This window comes from Takifugu flavidus, chromosome 10 (assembly GCF_003711565.1).
Source record: "Takifugu flavidus isolate HTHZ2018 chromosome 10, ASM371156v2, whole genome shotgun sequence".
Taxonomy (NCBI): Eukaryota; Metazoa; Chordata; class Actinopteri; order Tetraodontiformes; family Tetraodontidae; genus Takifugu; species Takifugu flavidus.
Genome location: NC_079529.1, coordinates 14974692 through 15001802, shown reverse-complemented (window position 1 = coordinate 15001802; position 27111 = coordinate 14974692). Strand labels below are relative to the sequence as shown.

Sequence of the window (27111 nt, the reverse complement as noted above, 5' to 3'; positions counted from 1 at the left end):
ATTGAAATATTACACTTGGACTTTATATGTGTTTTATGTACACTTAGCAAACCCCATACCCTGAATGAATAATACATCTAAGGCTAAATTTAATGTACAAAAAAGCTATGGAGCATAGTATATTATATATGATCTGTATATGTATAGTTCAATTCATTCTTGACTGATATAAACCTTTCAGGATCTATTGTATATTTTTATATATATTTTAGACACTGGGAAATTCCAGGGATTTCACCCAACCTGGGGAATCACCCGGACTTTCCTCAACTTGTGTCCACCCAGAAAGCAGAGCTCCACACTGCCCCCTGTGTCTCAAAGTAGAATTCACTTTAGTGGCTCCTTAACTATTGACGCGGTTCTATTGTGAACCAGATCTATGAACCATGTCCCAGTTTTGAAAAAAAGTAGAGCTTTGTGGGTGAGGTGTGTGTTTTGATGTTTTTAGACTGCCACGAGATGCACCAGTTTTATTATTTTACTTTTTTGGTCTTGCAGCAGGTAGCAGGAGTGACTGGGGAGGGGTTAAAGTGGGCGAAATAGGGAAAGTGAGCAGAGCGTGATGATGAAACAGGGACAGATGGGGGCAATGCCCTTGAACAGGAGGAAAAAGGTAAAGTGGCGCCTGCAGAGGTGAATCTGCCCGCCATTCTGGTGCCTTATTTTGTTTGACCAGAAGATTCCTGCTGATAGACTTGGCGGCTTTTTGGAAACCTGCTGGACACACAAACAAGGAAAAACATTGATTTGCTTTGATTTGAAGGTTTTTATTCACAACAGATTTAGAGCAATTCTTATAAACTAGCAATAGCTTAAAAATCAAACAGCTAAATGATGAAGTGTCATATTCACATTTATTATAAGCTGTGTCATAATTCAAATGATATTTAAGAACATGTTGATGATGCACGGATATGAAATGACCCAAGGTCATGCAAACACACACACACACACACACACACACACACACACACACACACACACACACAGATAAAAGCAACAGGCTTTTCATGTATTAGAAATGTTATGTTGCGACAGACCACAGCCATTGATTGTGATGTGTGAGTGTGACTACATGTATGGGCACCCTGAGGACACACACAGGCCAGCGGGGTTATCAGTGAACAAGACAGACTGACGCAGCCGGCCAGCAGCATGTTTTTCTGTAATTCTCTAAGGACAAGTTGGATTGTTTGCGTAATTGCCCCACTGTCTCCATAGCTGCAGTGCCGTTATTGGACTTAGTTTTATCATTAGTTGGACTACCTTAAGCTACTTTATTAACAGGGAAAACATTAATGTTGATTTTAAACTTGATAAGTTGTGGGTCCCTCATTAATAAAGTTTTTAGTTTTTTAAATGTTGGGGCGGAAAATTGATAATAATTGACCTTTTGTTTGTCTTTTAGCAATTTTGTTGAAGAGTCCACATAAAACTTAAAAAAAATTATGAACTCAAAAAGTCTTCAGATTCAATTGTATTAATATCTATGTAATGTATTTGTAGGAAAACAACTTGGTTGTTAAATGAAAAGATTATTTGATCCTGGCTACATTCCACTCCTCTCAATGGGATTTAAATTTATTCAACTGCAGGTTCTAGTGTATTATGCAAAAACTGAATGTGTTGAAAATGAGGGCCTAATTATTCCATTTGCGAGCTTGTAATTACATCCTTTAGACTATGCAATGGATATTCCACAGAGAATCCCTCTGCTCACTGAGTGATTTCCAGGGTCAAAGCGAGTGCAGCCCAGTCAGCTGTGGTGTGCTTGAGCCAGGCAGTCTTGGCCTTTTCTGTGGGAATCTTCATGTCCCAATTTGTTTCAGGGAAAGTCATATTTCAGTTGAGTCTCTCCAAATATGAAGTGCTCAAAAAGTCAAAGCAGAATTGAAAAACAGCAGTGGTGCCCGTGTGTTCACGTGTGGAATTATGTGTCCTTTCTCTGGAAAAGGCATTTCATTTCTTAGTTGATTCGATACACTTAAATAAATAATAATTAAAAAACAAAACAAAAAAAACCTAGATCGGCAATATTCCATCAGGGAGACGAGAAATGAGGAGGCCCAAATTTCCCCTGACAGAGTTAGCTAACTGCTGCCAGGAATGGGCTGGGCCTCCCACAGCGATGAGGCAACAGTGAGCGCGGCTGCCTATAAATACCAGAGCAGCCTCCGTTGTCAGACATCACACAGCAGAAGGACTCCCAGCGGACGAGGGTCACCCAAAAAAAACTGCAGAACCTCACTCGCCCAGGAAAACGCCAACCATCACTGAAGAGGACGCTGGTCTGACACCCATGAGAGAAAAGAGCCATCAGGCCTAATTACTAAAAGGATCTAACAATAGACACATAAACATCCCCCTCTAAAATGAAGGCATCCAGCATTGCAGTTGCAGTGACACTCGTGCTCGCCTTTATTTGCATTCTGGGGAGCTCTGCCAGCCCATTCACCAGGGTAAGACTTTAACTTAAACTCACTTCATTTGCTTATTAGCTGTAAATGTTTTGTCAGAATGGCTCCTAAACGTGCATAATTCATTAACAGGTGCAGGAGTTGGAGGAGGCAGAGAGCAAAGACACTCCAGTTGTGGCACATCAAGAAATGTCAATGGACTCGTGGATGGTATGTTCAATTGACTGCAAGAATTAAGCCAATTACCATCAGCAAATTAAAATTTAAGTGGATGTGTTTTCCCTGCGGAGTCTCCCAGTGTTCTCATCACACGAGGAGGGGATAAACACAAGTGTGGCTTTAACTCTGTTTCCCACCCGCTCTCATTCAGATGCCGAATCACAGCAGGCAGAAGCGTCAGAGTCACCTCTCCTTGTGCACCTTGTGCTGCAACTGCTGCAAGGGCAACAAAGGCTGCGGGTTCTGCTGCAGGTTCTGAGGAGTCCTGTCGCATAATCATGGGTTCTGAAAGACCACGAGGAATGGCCCAGTCACTAAGTCTTTCTCCAGTGTATTGTCTGTGAAACACAACATTTTAAAAACTCTTTTTTATTGATTCGTGACGAGTGAAAAGCTACGTACCTCTTTGTATTTATTGTGTTTTTTCATATGCTGACTTTTATAAGTTCAAAGATCTGTATTTTTTTTCTAAAATGAATGCAGATGTAAGTGCTATCTAAATGAAGTTTGACGACTTCATATAAATAAATAAACATTTCTGAAGCAGCTGCAGATGTTACAGTTATTCTAGAAAGGAAAGAAACGTCTACCATGTCTAAACTAAATAATTTTTTCCGTATGGAGACTGGGGACATATATGTATATCTATATATGTTGAGATATAACATCAATTATGATTTTTTTTTAAAGTATCATATTATATTCCTGTTTGAATTTTAGGAGAATTGGTTACACTGGGGGACACTATTTTTGGTGCGATAGGTCTGCTTTTTTTTTTTTTTTAAATATAGGATCCCCTATAGTTTAAAGTATCCCCTCTAAGATATTGAAAGTTCTGACCTATTGAGAGCTGCACACACGTTCCACCGCACAGTCTCAACTGTGACTGAAACAACCACGAAGTTGCCATGTATCTGTAGAGGAGTCCACTTGTAATCAGCTGACAGATCTCACTATAGCTAATCAGTGGAATTTTGCTTATCTGGAAAAAAAACTTGATGTGCTAGAAAAAACTGACTGCACTTTTGGAACCAGCATGCCAATTTTAGTTTTAATCAGCATAAAAATCTAACTCAACAGAGCTTTTTTTTTAAAATTGTCCCCCAGTGTTATTGTGATTAGCATCATTGTGTTTATCACATTGTTTAAAAGGGTGTCAGCTGCAAAGAAGAAATCCAAAGTGTTATGAGGTATGTGGGATGGTGAGGGTTTTTGGGGGGGGTCTTTGAGAGGAACAAGATCAGATAAGGGAAAGGAATGTGTTAAGAAAGAGTATTGTTAGCAGGAGTTGACCCCAGGCTGTGGTACAAATACAATTGAATAAGAATGATCGGGGCTCTTCCTCATGAACGATTCGCAGTGCTCAGAGACCTGTGGCAAGACCCCAGAAGCTTCTGTTTGACATTTCATTATTCTATTATAAATACAAATGAAGTATTTAATTGATACAGAATTGATTGTTTGTCTATTCGTTCCTGAGAAAATGAATGGTGCGAGGAATGTGTAAGTTAAGAAAATTTCCTCAACAATATATACATATACACACACACACATATAGGGAGAGAGAGAGAGAGAGAGAAGGAGAGAGAGAAAGAAAGGGAGAGAGAGAGAGTTTCAGTTGAGGAAATATCAAGCAACATCTTTGATTGTAACTTTTACCTATAATTTCCTATTCCTGCTGGCCAGAGAGAGAGAGAGAGTATGGGCTGCTTGGTGTCTTATTAGGTTCCACTGCATTTTATTTACATTTGGGACTTTGCATGTTCAGTTAGGTTACTTAATGTAAAGAAAAGTATATGTTTAAGTTAAGTCATAATTATGAGAAAGGAAATTATGAGACAAAAAGTCAGAAGGACTAGAATGGAGCACAGACCGCACAAGACAAGACATCTAGCCTATGGATTGTGAATTCATAGGACGACTGGACATGGCTTCACAACCAATGAAATACCGGATTTGATTCACATGGAAATATAATAAGCAAGCACACCCTGCAAAGGATTCTGAGAAGGAAGAGGCTCTGGCACCAGTGGCAAAAATGGACTTCCATAGAAAATGAATCCCCCCCATTTGGCTAAAAGTTCATAGGTCATATCTCTGGCGCACTCTACTGGTCTGAGGTATATATATATATGGGATATTTAATCTCTGATTTTTTCCCCAAGATTCCAAGTAACCATTTCAATCTATGGTGTGAAAATCAAAAAAACTTTCTTAATAAAACTTCATTTTTACTCCATTGTTAGTGTGGCTGTTTGTGAGAACACAGTTTGATGTATGGGAGTTAAAATTCATACATGATCAAAACATAGACAAAGGACAAGAAACTTTGAGGGGATGAAACAAAACCCAAAAGTATAGAGTATAAGTTAATATAAACATATAAGCAGTTTTTTCTTTGTTCAATAGACACTAGTTTGCATCGCCAGATGTTTCATTTCTCAACAGTGTGTGTCAGCAGTTAAAGGAACACACTGGAGCTGTGACAAAACAATAACCACCTTTGGCAGAATCACAAAAAAACAGTGTCAAAATCAATAAAGTTCCTCTAGAGAAATACAGTATGTGCCCCTCACTGACACAACTGCAGTTTGTTGGACACCAACAGGTACTGAATGTTCTGGAACTTTCCACATACAAATACACATCATAGCAAGACACTTAGTAGAAACAAATACTTTTCAGGTATATGGTGATGAAAATATACATGATACACAAAGCACTTGGAATTATGCGATTAACACAGGACAAAATACAAAATGCCAGAGCAAAAGAAAGACCTAAATCATATGTGGAACCGATGATACTAAAAACAGAGAAGGAGAAACAATGCTAGGAGAATCAAATGGACAGATGACAAAAATGTGCAAATACGAGGATCAACGCTTTGGAATGATGTAACAATCTGAAAATATGAGTATGACCAGGAGTGGAAGTACAGCTTTAATAAACAGGGGAGGACAGTTGATGCTAATTATTGCCATCAAGGAGGAAAAGCACAGTGAAGAAACACAGGAAACACTGGGGACATACAAAAAACACCACCAATACAAAATGAATCCAATTAAACAGTACAAATGTGTGCAGTACAACTGTGTTAAATAAGAGTACATGGAGTGGGTCTGTATGCTGGTAAATCTGACCAAGGTTAGCAATGAATTCTCATCATTTTGGCATTGTTTATTTATTTCATTTTTGTTTCACTCTTTAAATATACAGCTCACATAATCGCTACAGTCCTGTAATGTAATAAGCGGAGCACAAATTAGACTGTGGCAAAATAAGTGTGACTTGTTTGCTGCAACAATTTCAAAGCAGGACGGTCACCTTTACAAGGGCATTCTTGGCAGAGTATGTAAAAGAAGCCTTATTACGGTAAAGGAACCCCAGTCAAAGTTTGACCTTAGCCTGAAGGTTATTCATATGAGTGTGGGGAAAAAACTGAAGAGGCCATGCTTTTTTGAGCGGCATTCATTTTGTTTTCTTGGATTTGACATGTAAATAAATGTCATGAAATGTCTTCTTGTTAGGAGTAAAGCTACAGCACAATGCAGCTCAGGGCCAGTTAGATTATATAATAGTATCGTCAGCATAGAGGCGTATCTAGACAACACCAACAGCCTTGGCCACATCACTTATGTTGGCCTTACAAAGATAATCGTTCCTTCCTCTGATTTGACCATTATTTCTTTGCCTCGTTGTGTTTTTTTCTTATTGGAACTGTAAGCTGCACACAGAACTCATCGGTCTATGCCTCCATAAGTGTTGGCAGAAGATATTCCAGGTGGGGCTGTGCTACATGACGTCAGCTTCAATAACCATCTCCTTCTGTGAGATAGTACTTGCTTAACACTGACGTGGTATATCTTACTCTGTCACTGGCACACTGATCTAAGGGTGATGATCTTCCTCATCCGTCATGCATCCGATTCAGCATTGCTGATTGGATAAATTCCCGTTGCGATGCTTGGATTTCATGTCAGTAATTGGCTGACTGCTGCAATGACCGGGCGATTTTCCCTGTACCCTATGGTCCTTGCAAATAAGCAGGGAGTTCTTTTCTATGCTTTATTATTATTTTTTAAGACATGTGTTGCTGCAATGTCCTTAAAATAAGTGATTATTTGGATAGGTATCGCCCTTTTTATCCCAGCTGCCACTGGCCTCCTCCATGCATGGCAAAATCGAAACTGGTTTGAGGGTTCAAGGAATCAATCTGCTCTTACACCAAAACATACTGCTGCTCACTGTGTTCATAAAATGATATTTGTTGTTTCATCTCACCACAGAACCAACATAAAATTGTTTTTCGTGAACCTGACTGCTAGCACCTTTCAGGAAAGCCTTCAGGTTTTCTTTTTAGAAAGCAGCTGTAATAAGAAGGTATAAATTCATTATAGACCTTCATTTCTGTTAACATTTCCTAAAATCTTGATAATCTTGGCCAATTTACCTCTGGCATCATCTCATGGTTTTATTTACCTCAGAATGACAGACACAGTTTCTCCATGTGACCTACTTGTTTAAATCAATCATGCAGTTTGAAGCCTACAACTCTACAATTAGACAAGAAGAGTTCTTAAAAATGATTTACATTTTTCAACAGTAGCTTCTCTGGATTACTTAGTAAGTAACAATTATTTGTATCAGTAATTTAGCATCACTGAAGCAGGTTTGGTGTCTCTTTCAATGTATTTATCCCTGATAATGATCTGCATAGGAAATTAAGTAGCAATCCTTCCCCCTGCGGACTAGAAACAGATCCTGGGTGGGGTGGGTGGGTGGTCGTGGGATTGAGTTAAAGGTAGCACAGAGCAGCAAGGGGCAGCACGGAGCAGCACAGAGCAACAAGGGTCAGAAATACGCCAAGCAACAGTGGCAGAGCAGGGCAATAAAGAACAAGCATGTAAACCGGGGGGAACACTTGATGGGTCAGCTGACCAGATTTTGCAGCGCTTTCAGTTGCTTGCCTGAACTCCCCCCACAGGCTTCGCATCACTTAAAAGCATTTGTGTTTTTGAGAGCCACATTTATTTGTATAAGCAGGCGGCACATATGATTGCTTTGGGAAGTTTAAAGAAGAGAGGTTTTTTTCTCTGAATGTTTCGGAATTAATACATATTTATTATATTAGTTACAGTAATGAACAGACTTGTGATGGCATATTTATGATGCCCAGCATGTGTGAACTTCAGTTCTAAGCGTAATGCACTGTAAATGAGCCAACACGGTGACATAAAGACGCAAATATAGGCCTACATATTGTGCGGATGGATGAAAAATCACCATGAAGGTTTTTGAGCTGTGAAATATATGCAAATTTTTAAGACACCGCATATTTTAATCTAAATTACTCCCTGTGAAACATTCTACCCAATCAGACACAAAGCGACTGCACATACTGGCTGTATGTTGCTGTCAACATCAACTCTGCTTTGTGTTCAATTAATTCTGTCATTGAAGGTTTGAATTGACTTCAGTCACAAGTGATGCTCCTCACTCCAGTATTTGCACATGGTTGTTTCTCATATGTTGCAAAGACGATCAGATTTAGAAGAAGAATCACAAGTCTGTTATGGAGATATGGTCTTTGTATTTATAGATCATCAGCATTCCAAGCAAGGAATTATGGGACTGGAAAGAAGAGGTGGAATGCCATTAAACACACACATATTTGTGTTTTATGACTCAAAACAGACTCGACAGAACTTCATTATTTTTCTAACTGAAGCCATTTGTAGGTGCTGCTCTCCCTCTTGCCACAGAGTTGAATTGGGTGTGAACTGTAAGCAGGTATCCAGATGGAGAGCCTTAAACGCAACAGCGACAGCATTTTAGTGGATCCCTATTTCATGCTGTAGTGGAACCTGCATTGTACGTTAATTTAATAAACTCATGGGTGTCAGTGGGTGACTGCAGTTATTTTGGATTTACTCAAACAGCAGAAGCCGGCTATGTTGATGGAGAGGAGGCAAAAGAGTCACAATCCACCCTTACAAACCACGCTTGAGTTCCAGAGTTGCAACCAAACCAAACCCAACACAAATGGAATTTGCAAAACTGCTCCTTTCTGGACAGAAAAAACACACACTCAAGAAGTTGGAGCAATATTTATTCCCCCCACACTAATCCAAATTAAAGACATTTGGATCCAAAGACCTTAAAGGCGAGTTGGTTCAGTGTAATAATTTATTTAACAAAGAATTACAAGAGTCTTAATGCAAAAAAAAAAAAAAGAAACAAAGAAAATCCAGAACAAAGCACAGAGAAAAATGATGACAAAGACAGACTAGAAAAGAAACAAATCAGGCAAAGAAATAAAGGTAATGTAATAAATGACCTGCCTCATGTTGATGCACCAGGAGAGGAAATGAACTCAAATAATGATATCTAACGGGACTGCTTGTATTGTGGAATGTCTTCTTATTTTTGATAGTACAATATTTAAAGAATTTAATTAATCATTTTAGATAATATTGTTACCATGTGATAAAATATAATATTGTACATATAATAGAAAACATCTCATTTTGAGGGCTGTGGTCAGATTCATGCTTTTTGCATTCAACACAGGTAAATAGATAATTTGTTTTCTCATCTTGATTTCTCAGAGGCATATCATAACGGTGGAACAGGCAGCGGTGTTGCTATTCCATTTTGATCCCAACTGCTGAAGCTTGCAATCTCCAGAAGAGGTTATGTCTTAAATGATGTGCCACAATGACGAAGAGGTTAAGGGAGATCATTAAAAACATTAAAAACTGGCAATTTGACCTCTCAGACTCATTAATTCAGCTTTTTAGCACACGCCCGTGCACCTCCCAGGATCTGGATATAAATTTTGATGCCAGCAGTTCTCTCTCCGTGGGAGGAGACTTGATTAATGATTTGATGATTACTCATGAAAAACTAACAGGGCTCATCTTCCCCCACATATGTCTGCATCATTCAGTCATTCAGAATCTGTGTGTTTGAATTTCTGTCTCTTCAGGAGACGTCTTCAGTGAGACACTTGGCTTCTTCTGTGAGTGACAGCCTGTCTGCACGGCTTATTTGTTTATTGCTCCTGGTATATATTTGCCCAGCTACAGCGTTTCATTTGCGGACTGGTTGTGTCTCTCAGATGATTCACACCTTCTCTCATGGAGGTTTTCTTTATGTCCTATACCTGCATTTCATCTTGCGGCCAGAATCATTTTGAAAATTCTCTCACTAAATGCATCCAATAATGAGAATGCAACATACACATTAGTACACACTAAATCAATCCAATAAAAAAAAATTGCCTTGCAAGCATTTGTGGAGTTATTAAATAAAGCTTCCAGATATCCAAAATTACTGTTAAACTTTCTGAAGACTTGGTGGTTTCTGCATGGCAGCAGGATAATGATGATTAATGAATATTATACTTATTTCTTCCACATCAGGAGGAATGGATGAGGCGGTTTGGGCATTTGGTTCGGATGCCTGCTGAGTTACTGGGGAGAGGCATGTCTGGGCTTAAATACATGAACAATTACATCATCAATATGCACCGCTATAGACTCAGCCAAGGATTCCTCTAAAGCCCTTTCCTTATAGTAAAGCTGGTGTCCTCTGATATCTCCTTCATGCTCATGGGGCTGTGTTGGTAGACACAGGAAATAAATCTATACCTTTGGTCTTTAGTTCATTCACATCACAGACAATCTGACTGGTCTGAAACTTCAGTTCAAGGCAGAGGAGAATCCTTCAGGGAAAGAAATACAGCAACTGTACATGACATGACTTAAGATGCTTAGTGCACGGAAGGACTTCAACACTTTCCTGGTTAGCCACCATGTTTGAGCCAGTGTGCGGCTGCTGACGTGTTTATTTTTACAAGCTTCAATTTGGGTTTTGATCATTTGGAAAGTGAAGCAAAAAAAGAGTGAGAACAGATGATGTCATTGCTGAGGAAGAACTTCAGTTGGACTTTTAGACAGCGGCTTGAAATGACAGCGTCTATGGAAGGAAAATTCACAAGCTGGTGAAGCTAATTAGGTCACACTGCAAATCACAATGGTGAAAAGCTGAAGAAGCCTTTAAAGACAGAATATAAGATTGATGTTAGCTCTTTTACCACTTCCTCAAAATGCTATCAGCTGAATTTGAATAAATTACTGGAAATAAAAGATCTTGAAAATGTTGGCTAGAAAAGGTCTCATGAGATTGCTGGAGGGGGGAACTAACTCACTTTGCTCAACCAGTGCTTCTGAACCTGGAAGAGGCCTCCAGTGTCTCTCATGCTAAACCAATGCTTTTGGAATATAGTAGCTGTTCCGCTGCTACAAGTAAGTTGAGTTCACCTGTTTCGCTTAAGAATTCCCAATGTCTTCTCAGAGGAGTTATTGGACATACGAATGGAGAGGACAGACTGGGCTTCCAAGCTGAGACTGCTACTATCACCAACATTAATTAGTGAAAGAAGATTAAACACAAGTCTTAGTAATGTGCATGTACATTTACTTTTCAAATCTTTAATCATTTTATTGTTTGTTAAGCTCTTTCGTTGAATCGAATTAAACATCCCCTTTAACTGTACTTGGAATTTTTAAGGGTTTTTGTTCAGTAGTGATTTTTACTTACCGTACGTTACTAACACTACAGAAACACAAAACTGTCATAACAATCTGGTTGTATTTGTATTTTGCTGTTGTATTTATGTTTCAGGACTGTTATAGCCAGATCAAGTCATCCTTGGGTTTAAAGTTAGGGCTCTTAGGACCCCAATTTGTTAGACGTAACAGCTCACTTGCGCATCTACTAATGATTAGGAGTTTACTGAAAGGCCAAGCAGAGCACGTGTTAATCGACTTCTTAGTTGCCAAGAAGCAATCTTCTCCTTTTGGGAAACATTTAGAATTATGATAGCACTATCGACCAGTGACCATCACCGCAATCCTCCCACCTGTGCCGAGTGAAAGTACCTTTGCTATTTCTGCCGTATCACTCTTCACTCCCCGTGTAATGCATCACACCGTAACATTTGCATTTAGATCACCCCCTTTTTCCCCCCACAATGCACAATGTGTTCTGGGATCTGAGTCAATACCACGGTATGCTCCTTCCTAAGCAGAATGAATGAAAGTGGTAATGAAGGCAAACCACCAACACAAACACACCACCCATCCATTCTTTTGCCTGATGCTATACAGCACCTGGAGTCGTTAGTTTTAATTAGTCTCAGGGAGTGATAGAAGCGCCTTTGACTCCCACATTCCCATCTCCTTTGGGGGAGAAGGGCAGAGGAGCTGAATACTGATACTCCCTCTAAATTGTGCATTTATATGTAGACTTTGTATAATAAACCCAAAGTGGACAATCATACGCGTCGTTTGATAAAGACGTCGATGTTCAAGATAATTGTTGCGTCTCACCATATTAAAAAAAGAGGCTCCTGGGTGTCTGAACAGAACAATATAATTTCACTTTGTGTTATATATTAAAGACATGTTTTTTGGATGCAAATTTGTCTCCTACAAAAATATTTTATAAGCGGACTTTTGGTGCACGGCGCTGTGTGCTGCTGGAAGAGAGGAAAGGTGTCAGCCGGAAGAACGACATGGTTTATCAAGTGGGCAACTCTCGGCTTATATTTTATGGTATTAACCTTGCGACACTTTCAGAAGTTGAGGAGCAGATTCCAGCATTTTCTAACATTGCCTCCACTCTGTAACCCTGCTCTCATCAGCGATAAGACCCGTGGTCACTTACACTGGCTTGCCTCCCACACACTGCACATATGACTTTTAGCTAAAGTAGAGGAAAAGCAAGCACTGGCCCTCTTAAATGAGCAGATGCACCAGATTAGTCATTGACAGCTCTCCAAAATTAAGATGTACTTTATTCATCCTCGTGGGGAAATTGAATCATACATTTAGTAAATATCACATACCACTACTGCTGTTCTTATTTATTCTTTCTCCTGTTTCCATTAATTTGGCTTCTGATCAAATGAGGCACCGCTGTTCTTGGCGTTCATGTATAGAATATTGTGGAGAGGCATCGGTCAAAGCTTTGCTAGACTTGAGAATTAAATAAACATTCTGGCTCATGCTGGTCCTTGCTTCAGACACGTAAAAGCATTTTTTAATTTTGTTTTCTGTAATTTCGATCATTTTCCAAGGTTGGTTTGCATCCTTGGCATCTGTGGAAATGTATTTTTAGAGCGTTCCGAAGTGCAGTCGGGAGCTACTGCACACGTCCCTGTTCTGCCTGAATTGGTGTATTTGGCAAAATATGTCAGTGAAGAAAAGCTTTTCAAGTGGAACGCAGCCACTGGTCCACCCTCTGTCACAGTTTCCTTCATAAAACCCATTAACACGTGAACATCCCTACACCTGCTTATGCATTTTCTATGCTGTTACACTACACAGCGTCCTTTAAATATTGCATATTTCCCCAAACATGCCATAAGTGCACAGAGCGCATGTTGAACTTGACATAAATCATTCCAGTGTTATCCAGACTGCAGATATTACTCTTGGGAAAGCTGCACAGTACCCCCTGGTCCATGTTGATTATATCAAACAATATGCAGCACAACTGGAATACATAAGGAGAACGTGCACATCTTTCCCCCATGGCTAAACTATGTGAGGAGCTGCTTTATCTCAGGGCTCAGTTTAATATGCCAGACTTTGGAGAAGCCACCCTGGGGTGGATAGATAGGGCTTGTCATTGTTTTACCGGCTCACGGTGGAGCTGTATTCCCTCCCAGTCAATGTAATATGTTGCAAATGCGTAGAGCATGGATTTGTCATTCAAGCTTTCACAGCTTCCCATTACCTTACGGCCAATGAGCCTAAAGCCACTGAAGCTTTAAAGTAGATGCCATTTGGTCCTGCTGCAGAACTGTTTCGAATAAGGGTGAAATATATAAAATAAATATTACAAGGTTTTATTTCTCTCTCTCTCTCTCTCTGTCTGCCTGACCCAAAAGAGTAAGGTCAATTGCATTTGCATATTGATCGACTTTTGTGAAAGATCATCTTGTAACAGGGTCAACCTGCATAACTGTGCATAACTATACTGTACATCCAGGCATTAAAATAAGAACTAGATTTATTCAACATTCTAACTGTAACAGACACTCTACAATCATGCATCAGTGAATTTTCATGTACTGTAATGTCTTAGATCGCTTCCTTAATCTGTTTTCACTCTCTGTTTCCCCCCTTTCAGTTTTTAATTCTCATCCATCAAACCGAATGGCTGGTGGCCCGAAACTAGCCTGCCCTCACATAACAGATGATTCAGCTTAGCTTGACTAAGGCGCAGCGAGTTGAGCTCTGCGAGAGTGGTGATTTGTACGGTTTCGTGCAATGGGGGACAAATATCAGCAGGACGTTTCTAGTCCCAGAAGAGCTATGTTTCCTGCTGATGCCATCACGTCTGTGGGCAAATATGTGCATGAGTCTGCTGTTGGCAGTCTTCAGTGGAACCAGTCTTGCACAAATAACTTCCCTTTCAGAAGTAAAAATGAGCTTTGGATTGCGCCTTCCGTCGATCTGAAGTTCCTCATCCCTTATCCTTCATCACATTTTGAAAGGCCCTCTGTCGAGGTGGCCCCACACCCTCCTTACTTTTAAGAGCTGCCATTGACTCCTCTACTGCTGTAGTTTTTGGCAGCTTCACATTATTTGTGGGGGATTTTTGTATCTGAATTATGGTATACCCTGATTACATTAGTTTTGGGTTTTGTTTTTAGTTTTGATGATCACAAAAATGTCCTACACCTTATCTTGACCATCTGCATTTTAATTTTTTAAATTTATTTTATTTCCACATGGGATTTTTTTTTTTTTTGGCATTTGTGAGCATTGTATTTACATATAAAAAGTATAGTAAAAGTCAATTTGATGGTAAAATCTTAGTAGTATTCCTATGTCACCAATTGTTGAACTAGAAATTATTCTTAAATATCCATTTCTCTGAATGAAGTTGAACTTAATTGCTGATCCTTATGTTAGCCTCTTCAGTTAGCTAACAGTTGCAAGATGAAGGTCACAGAGGTCATCAGGAGTGACACAGAAAAGAAGCACTCAGAGTACATCCGCCAAGCAGGCAGTCAGAGGTCTGAGGGTTTTTTTTCCTTTAATGGAGGATGTTCAACTTAAAAACCACCACCTTATTTCCTGACATGTTCTCAGTTGCACCCAAAACCACCTTGTGAGTGTTCCTGTAGGGGCAGCAGGGGTTCCAGCATCCTCTCTTCCTTTAATGGGTGTTGTTGAACATGCAAATAACCAAGTTTACCAGTACCACTGCCATAGCCGAAAGGGAGTAGTAAAACAGGGTTACATACAATAGTAGCTTGCTTTATGATCAAGGCCCTTGGTTTTGACCTTTAGAAAATCAATTATCAAATTTCTTTTGAAATCCAAAACATTAAAATCATGAAAATTGCATTAAAGCCAAATCAATGATCTTTATTTATATAGCTACAGAATCTCAGGGCCTGAGCCCCAACAAGCAACAGTGGCAGGAAAAACTCCTCTTTAACAGGAAGAAACCTTGAGAAGGACCTTGAGGGGGACCCTCCTGCTGATGGACAGATGGACTGAGAAGGACAAGAAAGGGAGGAGGACATTTGAACCATCAATTGGGAAACTCATTCTGACAAGGCAGAGCTGTTAAGGTGTTACTGCATGTCTTGATAAAAGATTTATATTTCTTAACATACCAAAGAGCCAGTAAACAAAAAGCTTTTTGTAAATAGTCCTGGTGCTGACGGGTAGCCAGCTGAATATCAGCATTCTCTTGGGGATCCAAATCATTGTAGGAAAGGAAAGTGTGTTTGAAGCTGCTGCAGGAGTAAAAAAACATTGTTAATTAAGAAAATGCCTGTCTGCTTTCTGGACTGAGCTCTCATATGGGTACTCTTCCCCAATTCCTTTACATCCTCTTATGTAATGTAACTGGTTTCTTGAGAGCAGGGCTTGGAGGGATTCTCTGAGCACCTCTTGAAAGCAACATGCTAATGATAACAAAACAGTATTATTTGCTTTTCATGCCACCCTAGAGGGATTTCAAGGACAGGATTTCTGTTTGTTCTCTGAGCATCCACTGAAGCGTAATCCACACTTTGTTTTACGCATTTTCAGTGACAGTGTGTATGTGATGACCCAGGGTTTCCATCACCATTATAATGATCAATAAAGTTGGTAAAACAGCTCTCATGTGCTCAAACGTCCTTTTGGGAATATTGTCATAAATAAATATTTCACAGGCTTTACACAGAGACTAAAGTTCCTCTTTTACCCTGTGGCAGAAGCTATGAAGACACACACACTTACAGTTTATGTATGTCCTGCTGACTCAGCTCTCTAGTGACACTATAGAGCATATATCAGCAAACCCAGGTTTCATCCCCAAACCCGTATCCCTGCCCCTCCAAGAAAATACAGTCTGTATGTCTGTTCCACCCACACACAAGCTTTTTCCCCATCACAAACCATGCACAAACCATGCAGCACAGCTGGGAGGGTCTACTTGGCCCTGAAATGTGGCATCCACTTGAAAAACATCCCGTCTGTGTATACCACCATGTGATGAGCTAAATGACGAGGAACAGAGTTTTCGCAAAAGGGAGCAGAGCTCCATGCAGCTGTTTCACCACCTGGAGGAATGTGCCAGTGCTTGCTCGAGCTATTGCACCTGATTTCTCCTCAAATGCCAATAACTCCTTCTTAAGGACAGCCTGGAGTGGAGCTGCCACTCCTGGAATCCGACCGCTTTCCGGGAACAGCTTTTATTGCATCGTGTTATTTAGGAAGATATCATCCAGCCAATAACTCCTTCGAGTTCATGCCCATTTTATTTTTAAATTTTGATTCTATTGCAACCATAGGAAAAAAAAAATGATTATATGTATATTGGTGATGTGCACAAGAAGCTATATATGCTCCACATATAAATGCATGCAGTGATTTGCATAGGTTTAAATTGTTTTATAACCAAACCACAATCGAGTTAACTGAGGCTTGTTTTTGTCTTGTCTGATGCAGACACACAGTTATCGCTCACATTTAATGAACTGTGAATGTGAAATTGGTGTCCTACATTTCAGTATTATGGATAATATTGAGTTCTGATTGGCTCCAACAGAAACTCCAAATATAGCGAAGCAGTATGTAAATAATCACGAAGATGCATAGTTTAACATTTTGATTCATGCTATTGTGACATAAGAATAGATTGAATCTTTGCTAACAAGTAGTCCCGTTGTGCTTTGACTGACAGGAAGTATGGTGTAAGATATTACAGGCAGCGAATTTGGTTATTTCAAAGAACACATATTGTACAGAGTAGACTCATAACCAAAAGGATAAAAGGTGTGACTGATACCATTGATGCAATGGAGGGATTTGTTTGATTAACCAGTGAAAACAGAGTTTACAACTCAAACAAAAGGAGAAAATCATGAATAGGTCAAAGATAACCCTATTATTACTGAGCCTCTTTATTTTGTTGCACACTGGCGTAGTTTTGTTGAGAACGTCATTTCTAACAAGTCAAATCTATTTCTCTTATGGCTTCTGAGCCTCCATTAATGCATAAATCCACTCCAGACTAGCGTGCTTTGCAGCTCGCAATGGTTACGCCGTCTCGCAGATTAAGGCAGAGTGATGCAAACAACTTGGCAACACTCTTCCTGACAGTGCACTGATTTACAAACTGATTACCAAGTATGAGAGGGGAAAAGGACTGCACTGGATCCGAAGGTGTCAGAACTATTCTTTTTATGTAGAAGCAGATAATAAAAGCAAGAAGGAATAATAGGATTCAGGATGTAAATACAACAAAATACACAATATGAAATTGTACTATTCATTTGTTTCATACATACAGAAACAGGTAGGGTACAATAAACACTTCCTGGGATCATAAATGTCATTCCAGGCATGATAAACCAGCATATTCAACAGCCAACCCTGTATAAATGAATGACAGAGGAGTAAAAGTAAGCTGGTTGAAACAGACCTGCTGCTACCTCCATGACAACAGCCCGAGTAGAATTTCAGTCATTAATGTCCCGGTAGAGAAAGTGCTTTTGATTCAAAGGCAGCGGCTCTTCTCTCTGCCTGCAAAGACGTCTCACTTGCCCTCCCACTTTGAGCGCTTTGATGGGAGGAACGTCGTCCTGTTGTGCCTGCTTCCTCTTTATTAGCACGTGTGTTCTCCTACCACACTTGTGAAGTTGGCTGTCTTAAAGGAAGCACACTGAGATATTTTGAAAGAAGTTTCCTGTACATGGGGAGAGTGTTGGAGCGTATCCCAGCTGCAAATGGGAAAAGGGAGAGAGCACTCCTGAATGAGTTGCTAACTCATTGCAGTGCCCAATGTAAGCATTTGCCTTGCTCAATGGTACTTTTGTATTGATTTGAAAGTGTCCTGGCACCTCCCTCTACTACCAGAACATCTTCTATATTTTACCTGTACTGGGGCTTGAACTGAGAACCCTCTGCTTCTGAGCTGACTGAGCTACCGCTGCCTTATGCTGTTTAATTTGAACATAATAGGTCCCTCTTTAGGCACAGTTTGCATTTGCATTTTGCAGTTGTTTTAAGGACAGCAAACTACCAATGTAACAACAACATGCTGCTTCATCTTAACAAGGAACATTTCTTTTGCTTAAGGCACACATTTACCTCTCTTGCGTGCACAAAAAGATGAGACACAAAACAGCTGTGGCAAAGATAAGTTTCACAGATTATGCTGTGATCCCAGTTTATTGTGTGTGTGTGTGTGTGTGTGTGTGTGTGTGTGTGCGTGTGTGTGTGTGTGTGTGTGTGTGTGTGTGTGTTTTAATACCCAGCCACAGTCCACTGAGTTCAGGTAATTTGACGGATTGTGCCAGTCCCGGCAGGTGATCCTTTCGGCTCACCCCTGCTGCAGGGATTGTTTCCCTGAGCTTGTTTGGTCAAACCAGCACGCCAACATAAGATGAATAGCAGCCTGTCCGTCTCAGATGTGTCCTTGCCACTCCAAGGTCAGCCAGCCACAGGGGTGAAGATAGATCTGCACCAGTAGGATACATATTTTGGGTCTGGGGAGGTTTGTCTTCACTGTGCGTCTTGTGTTGTGTTGATTCGTTTGCTGAGGAAGAAAATGACATCAGACACCAAAACCAGACTGCACAACTGAACCTTAGCTGATTTAGCCTTTGCAGCCTCATGGAATAAATCAGCAGGGATGGATGCAGCTAAAGTAGGATTGTTTTTAAGAATTAAATGCACTATTTCAATTGTACTATTTTAAAACATTTCCTACTTTGTAACTGAGTGGAGGTGAGTGCACTGATGTGAAAAAACAAGATAAAAAATGCTGGTCCGTTCAAAGTATTTGAGTAGCAAGAAAAAAGAGGCACCCGTTATTAAATACATGGTGATTTGGACACACTGAATGAAATGTTTGTCTGCCACTGAAGTACTAAGAGCTTAAAGTAGCAGTTCAGCTCTAAACTTGGACTACAGGAGCTTCAAGCTCTGATGCAACTGCAGTCTTTGCCTTAATTAATATATTTGCCCCTCATTATTTCCATTTTCACAAGAAGGATAAGGGAAATGAATGATCATTTATTCACAACTACGCTGTGATGTACAATTTTATCATGTGATGAAGTTGTTTCAAAGCTACATATTTTTTAAGTCCGTTACATTCAAAGTATTTTATGTACTAATTCAGTCCCTTTAGAAATCCCTTTTAACATATTATAAATATGGGAAAACATATTCAGATTAATTGGAGTTGATCCACTTGTAATCAACAACTTCGTACCCATCACAACTAATGTTTTTAAGAGAGCAATTTCAAGTCAAACTGAATATAAAAATAATATCTAATTTTAAAAAAGAGCTAATATGCTTAAGAAACACATAAACATACGTAAACGTCTGATCTGCACAGCCTCCATCTTCCATATGTACAAACCTTTCCCAGGTTCTAAACTTCTGATGTGACATGCTCGATTAAAATGTACAACTTATATAAGACAATATATAAGACATTGTTCTCATTACTGTAAATGAATTAGGACTCATTTTCTAGGCCAATTGCTTTTGCTGAAAAATATATTAAAGTTAGATATATCAGGATCTGTTACTGGCTTTCTTAACTGTAAGAAACCACCCCCCACACACACACACACACATTCTGCAATAGAGCTTCTGATGAATTTGACAGTATTCCTGATTCTGGCCTATGGTGATGAGGTCTACAGGTATGTGTTTCTTTCCCTCTTTCCTTTTGTAAAAAATAAAGAAAAAAGAAAATCCACCATCACAACGTGGATGTTATTTTTCATGCTGCTGTCTTCTTTGTGACTGGAGCTCCATCCAGCATTCATCACTGCTGCCTGTATTCTCTCTGGCCTTCGCTCCATCCTTGCAGACAGAGTTGATCGTTTCAGGTCATTTACAGAGATCTCATTGGAGAAAACCCTTTTCTACAGTCACTTTTTTAATATTCACAGCACTAATCACAGTCTCTGTTCTGGTCGCTTCACTGCTCTCCTCATAACCAAAAAGCTCAGACCTCCTTCACTTCCTCTTTTCAGATTCCTGCTGCAGACGACTGGAATCATCTGCTAAGCTCCATCATTCCTCCTAGTTTCTTTAATAACTACAAGATCATAGGGTAGTTGCCCCTTAATCACTACTATGCGTTCTACCTACTGCTTTCTATTAGGTTCAAACAAATAAGAAACATACTTTATTAAACCCACCGAAGGAAAATATACCATTTTTAGACTCTAGGTTGTTACACATGAGAAACATGTAGTTTTTATGCCAACAATGTTGGGTTTTTTTGGCCTCTGGGCCAGGAAATCATTATAAATTATAACCGGTTCCTTACTTAACCTATGGTTAAATAAGGATTGAATAAATGAGTTCAATAAAACAGTTAAATCTGCACCCAAGGTTTGGAATTTTTGTCTTTGAAGCCATCAGATGTGCAACAAACTACATCTTTGAGCAGACTGTAGTTTTTGTCTTAGGGAACATTTTCTCCAAGCCAACAGTTTTTGCTACGTCCGAACAGAATGTTGAGGTTTCTCCAGACGCCAAGATTACTTTCTGCGCAACACTTGTTCATTTGTTAATGTTTATATGCTGACAGTGTGTGTTGCCAGAACTCATTCCATGAAACAGCAGCCGCTCTGTGTCTTTCAGCTGACATTTCACTAAAACCAAAAATCCCGCGGTCTATGCAGCAAAAGCTAAGATTAAAATTTGGGGGGAATACTCAAATTTTGGTCTTGCTATTTATCTTAACATAGCATAACCTTAACCATACCAGGAAATATATAACTAAAGCTTCTGAGAGCTAGGAAATTATTTAATTATGATAATTCAGGAGGACACAAACAATCTGTTTTATTTTTTTCCCTTATGTGAGTCCTAGTCTGTTATAATAAGCACCTTTGTAAATATTAGTGTAAGATTAAGATAAGGAATACTTTAGATCTGGGGATCATTCAATGTCCCAAATGTATTAACGGACTTTAGAAGAGCAGTTGTTAATATTTTGCTACTGTGACTGACACTAGCTATCCGATGCCTAAAGTCTTGTAAATACCAGAGCCACTACTGTACTGCCAGAGACAGTATAATAACTTTAAACCTAGTGCCATTTCATTCCTGTCACTCTTGTTACTTACAAAAACCCATTTATGTGTAACCCCATCATATCCTCCTCTGAAACTGCGGTTAAGCTTAAGCTGCGAGACACCTTATCCCTTGTCTTGAGAAATGTCTGACAGAAGGGCTTTTGTGTTTTGTTCAGAATGAGAGAAAAAGGGCTTATTTCTAATCATAAAAAAGTCTGATAGCATCTTAAAAAAACAAAAACATTGTTTCATATCCAACCCAACCCCCTTTCTTTTGAGATTTAAACACAGCGAGTGTCTGGTTGCAGGGAATTAAACATTTAGTTAATGGACCACGGCTCCACTGGCCATTTCTCCAGTCAGCAGGGGAATTACATATACTCCCAGTGACATCTGCGGCTGTGTGATGTGTGATAAAAACACAACACTTGTGAGCTGCCTTTTAATTACCCCAGTTCAAAGCATACCTGATTTTAACCATAATTAGAACCTTGATACAGATATTGATTCATCCTTCCCTCACAACCTAAATAAAAGCTCTTTTAAACAGTAGGTCATGCAAACGTTGCATTCAAAAACATAGAATGTGCATTGTTTCCTACATAAAAAAAAAAGAAATAATTAGAAACTGAATAGATCAACCATTTTCCCAAGCCACACTGCAGTACAGTCAAACGCCACACATGAACGCCGTTTAAGATTAGGAAATCACTTGGTTCCGCTGTCCAACGACCTTCCTGCTGAGCCTCTAACGAACGTGTAGCAGTAACCTGCTATTTCTCCACATCACTCGGCACGTGTCCCTCCTGTTTATGCTCTGCTGCCCGTCAACTAAAACCCTGGCATGACGGAGTACACGTGCATTCATTTCCAAATTCATGAATGCGATGAATGAAATAACTAATGTAAATGTTCTTCCGCCGGGACGGTGGTGAGAATAGTTAGAATAATGTCCAGGGGCTTTTCTGTGTGGAGTTTGGATATTCTCCCCGTGGATTCCCTACACTTACTCTGGCTTCCTTCCAAAGTCCAAACACATGTATTTGGACGATAGGTGAAGTGGAGACTCTCAAATGACCATCAGTGCTAGTGTAAATGGTTGTCTGTCACTATAGGGGAGCCCGGCGACGAGCTGCCGACTCCCTAGCTCCGTCTCCTGACGATGACCCTGCGAGGGAAAAGCAGTTAGAGGATGGAGGGGGTTTACAGTTCAAAAATGGATCCGGCAATTCTGCCAAAATAAAGCATAATGTGTTAAGAGGTTGATTATGACAGCCCTATAATGGATGTACAACACCCCCCCCCCCCCCCCTCCTGGGAGAGATTGCAGCTGCTACGATGTGAAGGTGGCACAAGAAGCAATTAGTGCTGCAAGGATGAAGCACTGCTCACGAACCCTTCCTCATGTGTTGTATGAGCAGGTCTGGAGGGAACCGCTCCCCCCGACTGAGAGGCACACATTGCCCACTCACCTAGAATGGGCCAAACCCAGATAACCAAACCTTTTAACCGTAATGACACTCTTGTCCTTAACCACTACATTTAAATGCAATCAAAAGGTTGGGCAAAATAAACACTGGATGTCAGCCCTTTTTTTTTTTTTTTTTTGAACTTTCAAGAAATGTCTGAGTAGTTATTTCACACTCTATTACGAGACTTTATAAATGACATAATGTCCCTGCCTTGAATGATATGTTCAAAACGGCTCTCCCTTTTTTCACACATCAATAAGAAATTTTGTATTTTTGATTCTGCTTGATGCCAGGAGCATTTGTGTGGAGTAATTGATGTCATAGTTATTTTAAGGAACCTACAGGAGGCGGTCAGGGAGCTGTCTATTCTAATGTCTTTTCATCAGGCATGATGTTTGGCATGTTAATAAAAATTGATATATTTTTTACTTTATTTTCACAGTATCTTTGTTGTATTTGACTATTTTGCAAAGCAGCTGCAGCTAGTGTTGCCATGAAAATAGCAGAAACCAGGGAATGGTGAGCGTCTCTCTAAACACTAAAACCTGGAGATGTTTAATCATCTTTTATAATAAATGCAGGGAGAACTCTGTTAATTTTGCACTCTAATCCATGAAAGTGTTCCAGAATTTAAATTCATGCCTAACAGCGAGCAGTAACTTTCAAATGAATGTTTTCTGCCTATTCATTAATAATTAGATGAATTCAAATCGTATTTAATTATTAAATTAATAATGTTAGCTGAGAGTCAAACCTTAATGAATCCTGTTTGGCCATTGAGTATCCTGTCAGGAGAAGCTGTCTCCAAGAGGTATGTAGATGACATTTGTACGTGATATTGAATGGAAGCTAAACAGTGCTTTGGGATCTCTAACAGGCTTTTATCAGCAAGAAGACTTATGTGAATATTATCATCTGGACTCATATTAACGCATAATGAGATGACTGGCGATTCCTCCCCCTTTTGGGAAACTCAATGAACTCTTGTTTTAAAAGATGAATCAAATAGCTGGTTTCTGTTTGGTGCTGTGATTACCTTGTTAATTAATGAGAGAAAGCCTGGTGCATCGTTACTGATAGTTATAGGATGAATCAGTGTGTCGGTGATATCCGTCACAATTAAAATGTTAACGAAGAAACGCTCTGAACAAGAGCATGATTGTTGAACTGCCGAGATGAATGCGTACTCCAGAGCTGCATGATCATCACACGGACCATGAATGGCTGTTAATTGCCAATTACGCTAACGCCCTCTAGGACTGAGGCTGTGGACCACTGGGTCTGATGCCAGGCTGAAGTTTCCTCCTATTACAAGCATTGTTTCCCAGTGAGAATAGTCTATAACTAGTGAATAAGGAGTGGAAAAATGAGGGGTTGCCAGCATTTTGTTTTATCTCATATGGCATTTATTACCCTGGTCTCCCCCCTTAGCAAGCACTTCCAGCGGACAATGGGCCCGACCACACGATCAGAGCAATCTGATATCTGGGGCAATTACATAATTGTAAGAATTAGATTAGAAATGTTTACTTTAATGTGATAATCAAGAACAAACAAACAGAAAAATAAAAAACAATTTTGAAGACTGGGGAATAATTTTGGACTGATAATCTGATTTCTCTAATAAAACTTACATCGCATAGTGCTGTTGAAATGACCGCTTGAATACTCTGGGAAAAGAAATCCCAGAATATGACCAGGCTCCTGTGGAGGGCCTGCCTGTAATGGTCAGCCTAAAAGAGCAGGAAGACAAAGGGGAAGTAGGAAACAACAGAAAGGGGTGACTGTTTGTACTTATAGCCTACTAAGGCTAAAAAGAGGGAATTATGATGGAAGGAGATATTATGGCTGGCCTACATAAATGAATCTCCTGTGCTCTCATTTTTAATAGTGCCTTCCGAGAGTTGTAGCTGCTTCTGGATTATGTGTTGTCAGTGTAACTTCCTTCGTCTCCTCAGCCTGCTCTAATATACCCACGATGATCAGATTATCCCTCATGCGAGCTGCTTGAAGATCGATAAGTGACTCCTCAATTTTCTTACCTGTTATTCTCTCAGAATCATTATGTTTGTCCATATCTAAGAAAGGTTCTCTCTGGTGGCTCCAGGAGCTTCTTTAGGCTGGAAGAGAGATTTGTCCTCTTTGTTGTATTGCCTATAGGTAGCCTTCTCATTATTATTCAGTGTTGGCTAACTCTAAAATGGCAGAATATCTGAAGATGATGCTTTTCCCCCCTGCTTTTCTATTTCTTTTTTTGCTAAGTCTTGCAACTCCAAACAGGATCAGTTGGCATTTCATCTTCTCACTTTCAATTCTACCAAAACAGATGGAATTCCCAATAAAAACAAACAAACATTTTTTATGTAAATAGAAGCAAACCTGCAGGAGAGTATTAGGGCCACCATGAAATGAAAAGCTGAAAAAAAAAAACTTGAGCATAAACTTAAGCTTCAAATTTAGACTTGCAAAACCCTGTTTTTGCCTGTTTCTACCTCTTATCGATGTGAAATAATTTTAGGCATTTTGGGTAATGCGGTTCCTTTGTCTAACAACCGCTGTTAGATCTGTGAAACTTGTGTATGTGTTTCCATTTTATTCTTGCCATTTTGACTTTTCTTAAAGTGCACTATGAAAAAATATCTCATTATCTTTTTTCGTCCCTAATTCTTTTTCATAGACACTAGATTTGTGTTGCGGAAAAGCTGCAGACAATGTAATCAATTATTTTGGTTATACTTTTTGCTTTTCCTAACTATCCAAAGAATGTACTTACAACCGAGAATAGATGTGTTTCCATATGAACACTGCAAAGTGAAGAAGAAGTGTCTCTGCTCCCCACCCTGCCATTCCACTGCCTTCCCCATGTTCAATCTCTGCACTGTCACTTTGTGGCTTTCGCTTCATCGTCATTCATTGATCACAGTGGCAACAACACAGTGTTTGCCAGTCCAGAAATGTGTGCGTCGACAGGGAACCAAAGTAGATCAAACACTTTAATTACCACAAGCTTGTAGGTGGTGCCAGCTACAGTCAGCAGTCATGTACGGGGACAGGTGGGGGAAAAAGAAAAAACACCCAAACACAGATGCATCAAAGCAATTCCCACTTAATCCAGATGTGCTCCCTCTCTCACACAAGAGCAATATCATAATTCCTTGCTATTCTCATGCTCATACTTCCCCCAGACATAAAGGAAATCTCTATGCATGGTAGATTAAAAAAAAAGAAAAAAGAAAATGACAAGGCTGAGGCCATCAGTGCCGATAGTGAAGCGGGCGTTACCACTGTTATGCATCTATAAATCACATCTTTTGACAGAAATGCTTAGTCAAACAGAGGATGCTGACACCAAGTGGATTCTCTCTTGTCTGAATTACTTAAGGATTTTGTAACATTTTCTGTTGGTTCAGAAAAAAAAGCCCTCCACCAAGTGCAGACCACCAAGCAGGCACAAGGCAAGGGAGATCCGAGCTGTCTTGGGTGCTTCATGATCAAAGCCAAGGGGCTTTAGTCTTTGGGACAATTAAAGGTCAAAGTCTCTCCGGAATCTGGAACAGCAACAAAATTTGATCATCTCGTTCTTGTCCCATGGTGACATTGTCAGAAACCTTCACAAAAATCCTTTATGAATCATTTTGTGATGTTTCATCACTTGTAAACAAACAAACAAATAAATAAATACTGTGTTGAGATATTGATGTAGAACTTGGACTCACCGAATTGAACTTCAAATAATGTAAGCTGAGGTCACCAAAGGCAGACAGTAAAGGGCAAAACTAAGTTTTGTTGCTTAACAGTCTTTTTCCTTCAATACTAATCCAGTTTAATGATTTATACATTTCTAGCTTCACCTTTTAGTAAAGTTTGTTTTCTATTAGAACTGGACCAGAGGTCACTGGATGAGTTAACTACAGTCTTTGTCCAGTTTGTTGGAGCACATTGGACCCACATCAAGCAAGAAGTTTCTTTGCAAACTGAGAACCTGAGTGGTAAACTCAGCTTTCAACGCTCCACTGGGCAATTTGGAGGGTCTACATGTGCCCAGGAGAGGACTGTGGTGAGTAGGAAAGGGCTGACACAGACAAGCATTGTGATTGATGCACTGTTCTGTCTGTCCCTGAGCTGATTCAGAGCTCTAAGCATCATGGGAGCCACTTTTCCATTCCAATGGTTTGTATTTCACCATCTTCCTGCTTCCTTTCTCTCAGGTTGTGACTGCTCACCATCTTAATGAGATGTGGGGAAATGTCTGCACCAACAATTAGAAGATCAAATGGGTCAGAGGAAGCTCATGTGACAGTCCTCAAACCCTGGAAATCACAAAATTATTTAAATGTTGATTTCTATATTGTGAAAAAAAAATGTCTGA

General features: G+C 39.8%; 1 protein-coding gene and 1 long non-coding RNA gene across 2 annotated transcripts; one reads left to right on the top strand and one right to left on the bottom strand.

Moving 5' to 3' along the window:
* The first annotated feature begins 2166 nt into the window (after positions 1 to 2166).
* On the top strand, positions 2167 to 3182 carry hamp (hepcidin antimicrobial peptide). The gene is made up of 3 exons (XM_057044844.1): positions 2167 to 2459; positions 2550 to 2627; positions 2788 to 3182. The coding sequence occupies exons 1-3, from the start codon at positions 2373 to 2375 to the stop codon at positions 2893 to 2895; spliced, it is 273 nt and encodes a 90-aa protein (XP_056900824.1). The 5' UTR covers positions 2167 to 2372; the 3' UTR covers positions 2896 to 3182.
* Positions 3183 to 15067: 11885 nt separating this feature from the next.
* Positions 15068 to 19630, bottom strand: LOC130532293 (uncharacterized). Its single transcript, XR_008952297.1, has 3 exons — positions 17643 to 19630; positions 15343 to 15465; positions 15068 to 15219 (listed from the first exon to the last, which is right to left on the bottom strand). It is a non-coding gene; the product is annotated as an uncharacterized LOC130532293 (long non-coding RNA).
* Between the last annotated feature and the right edge of the window lie 7481 nt (positions 19631 to 27111).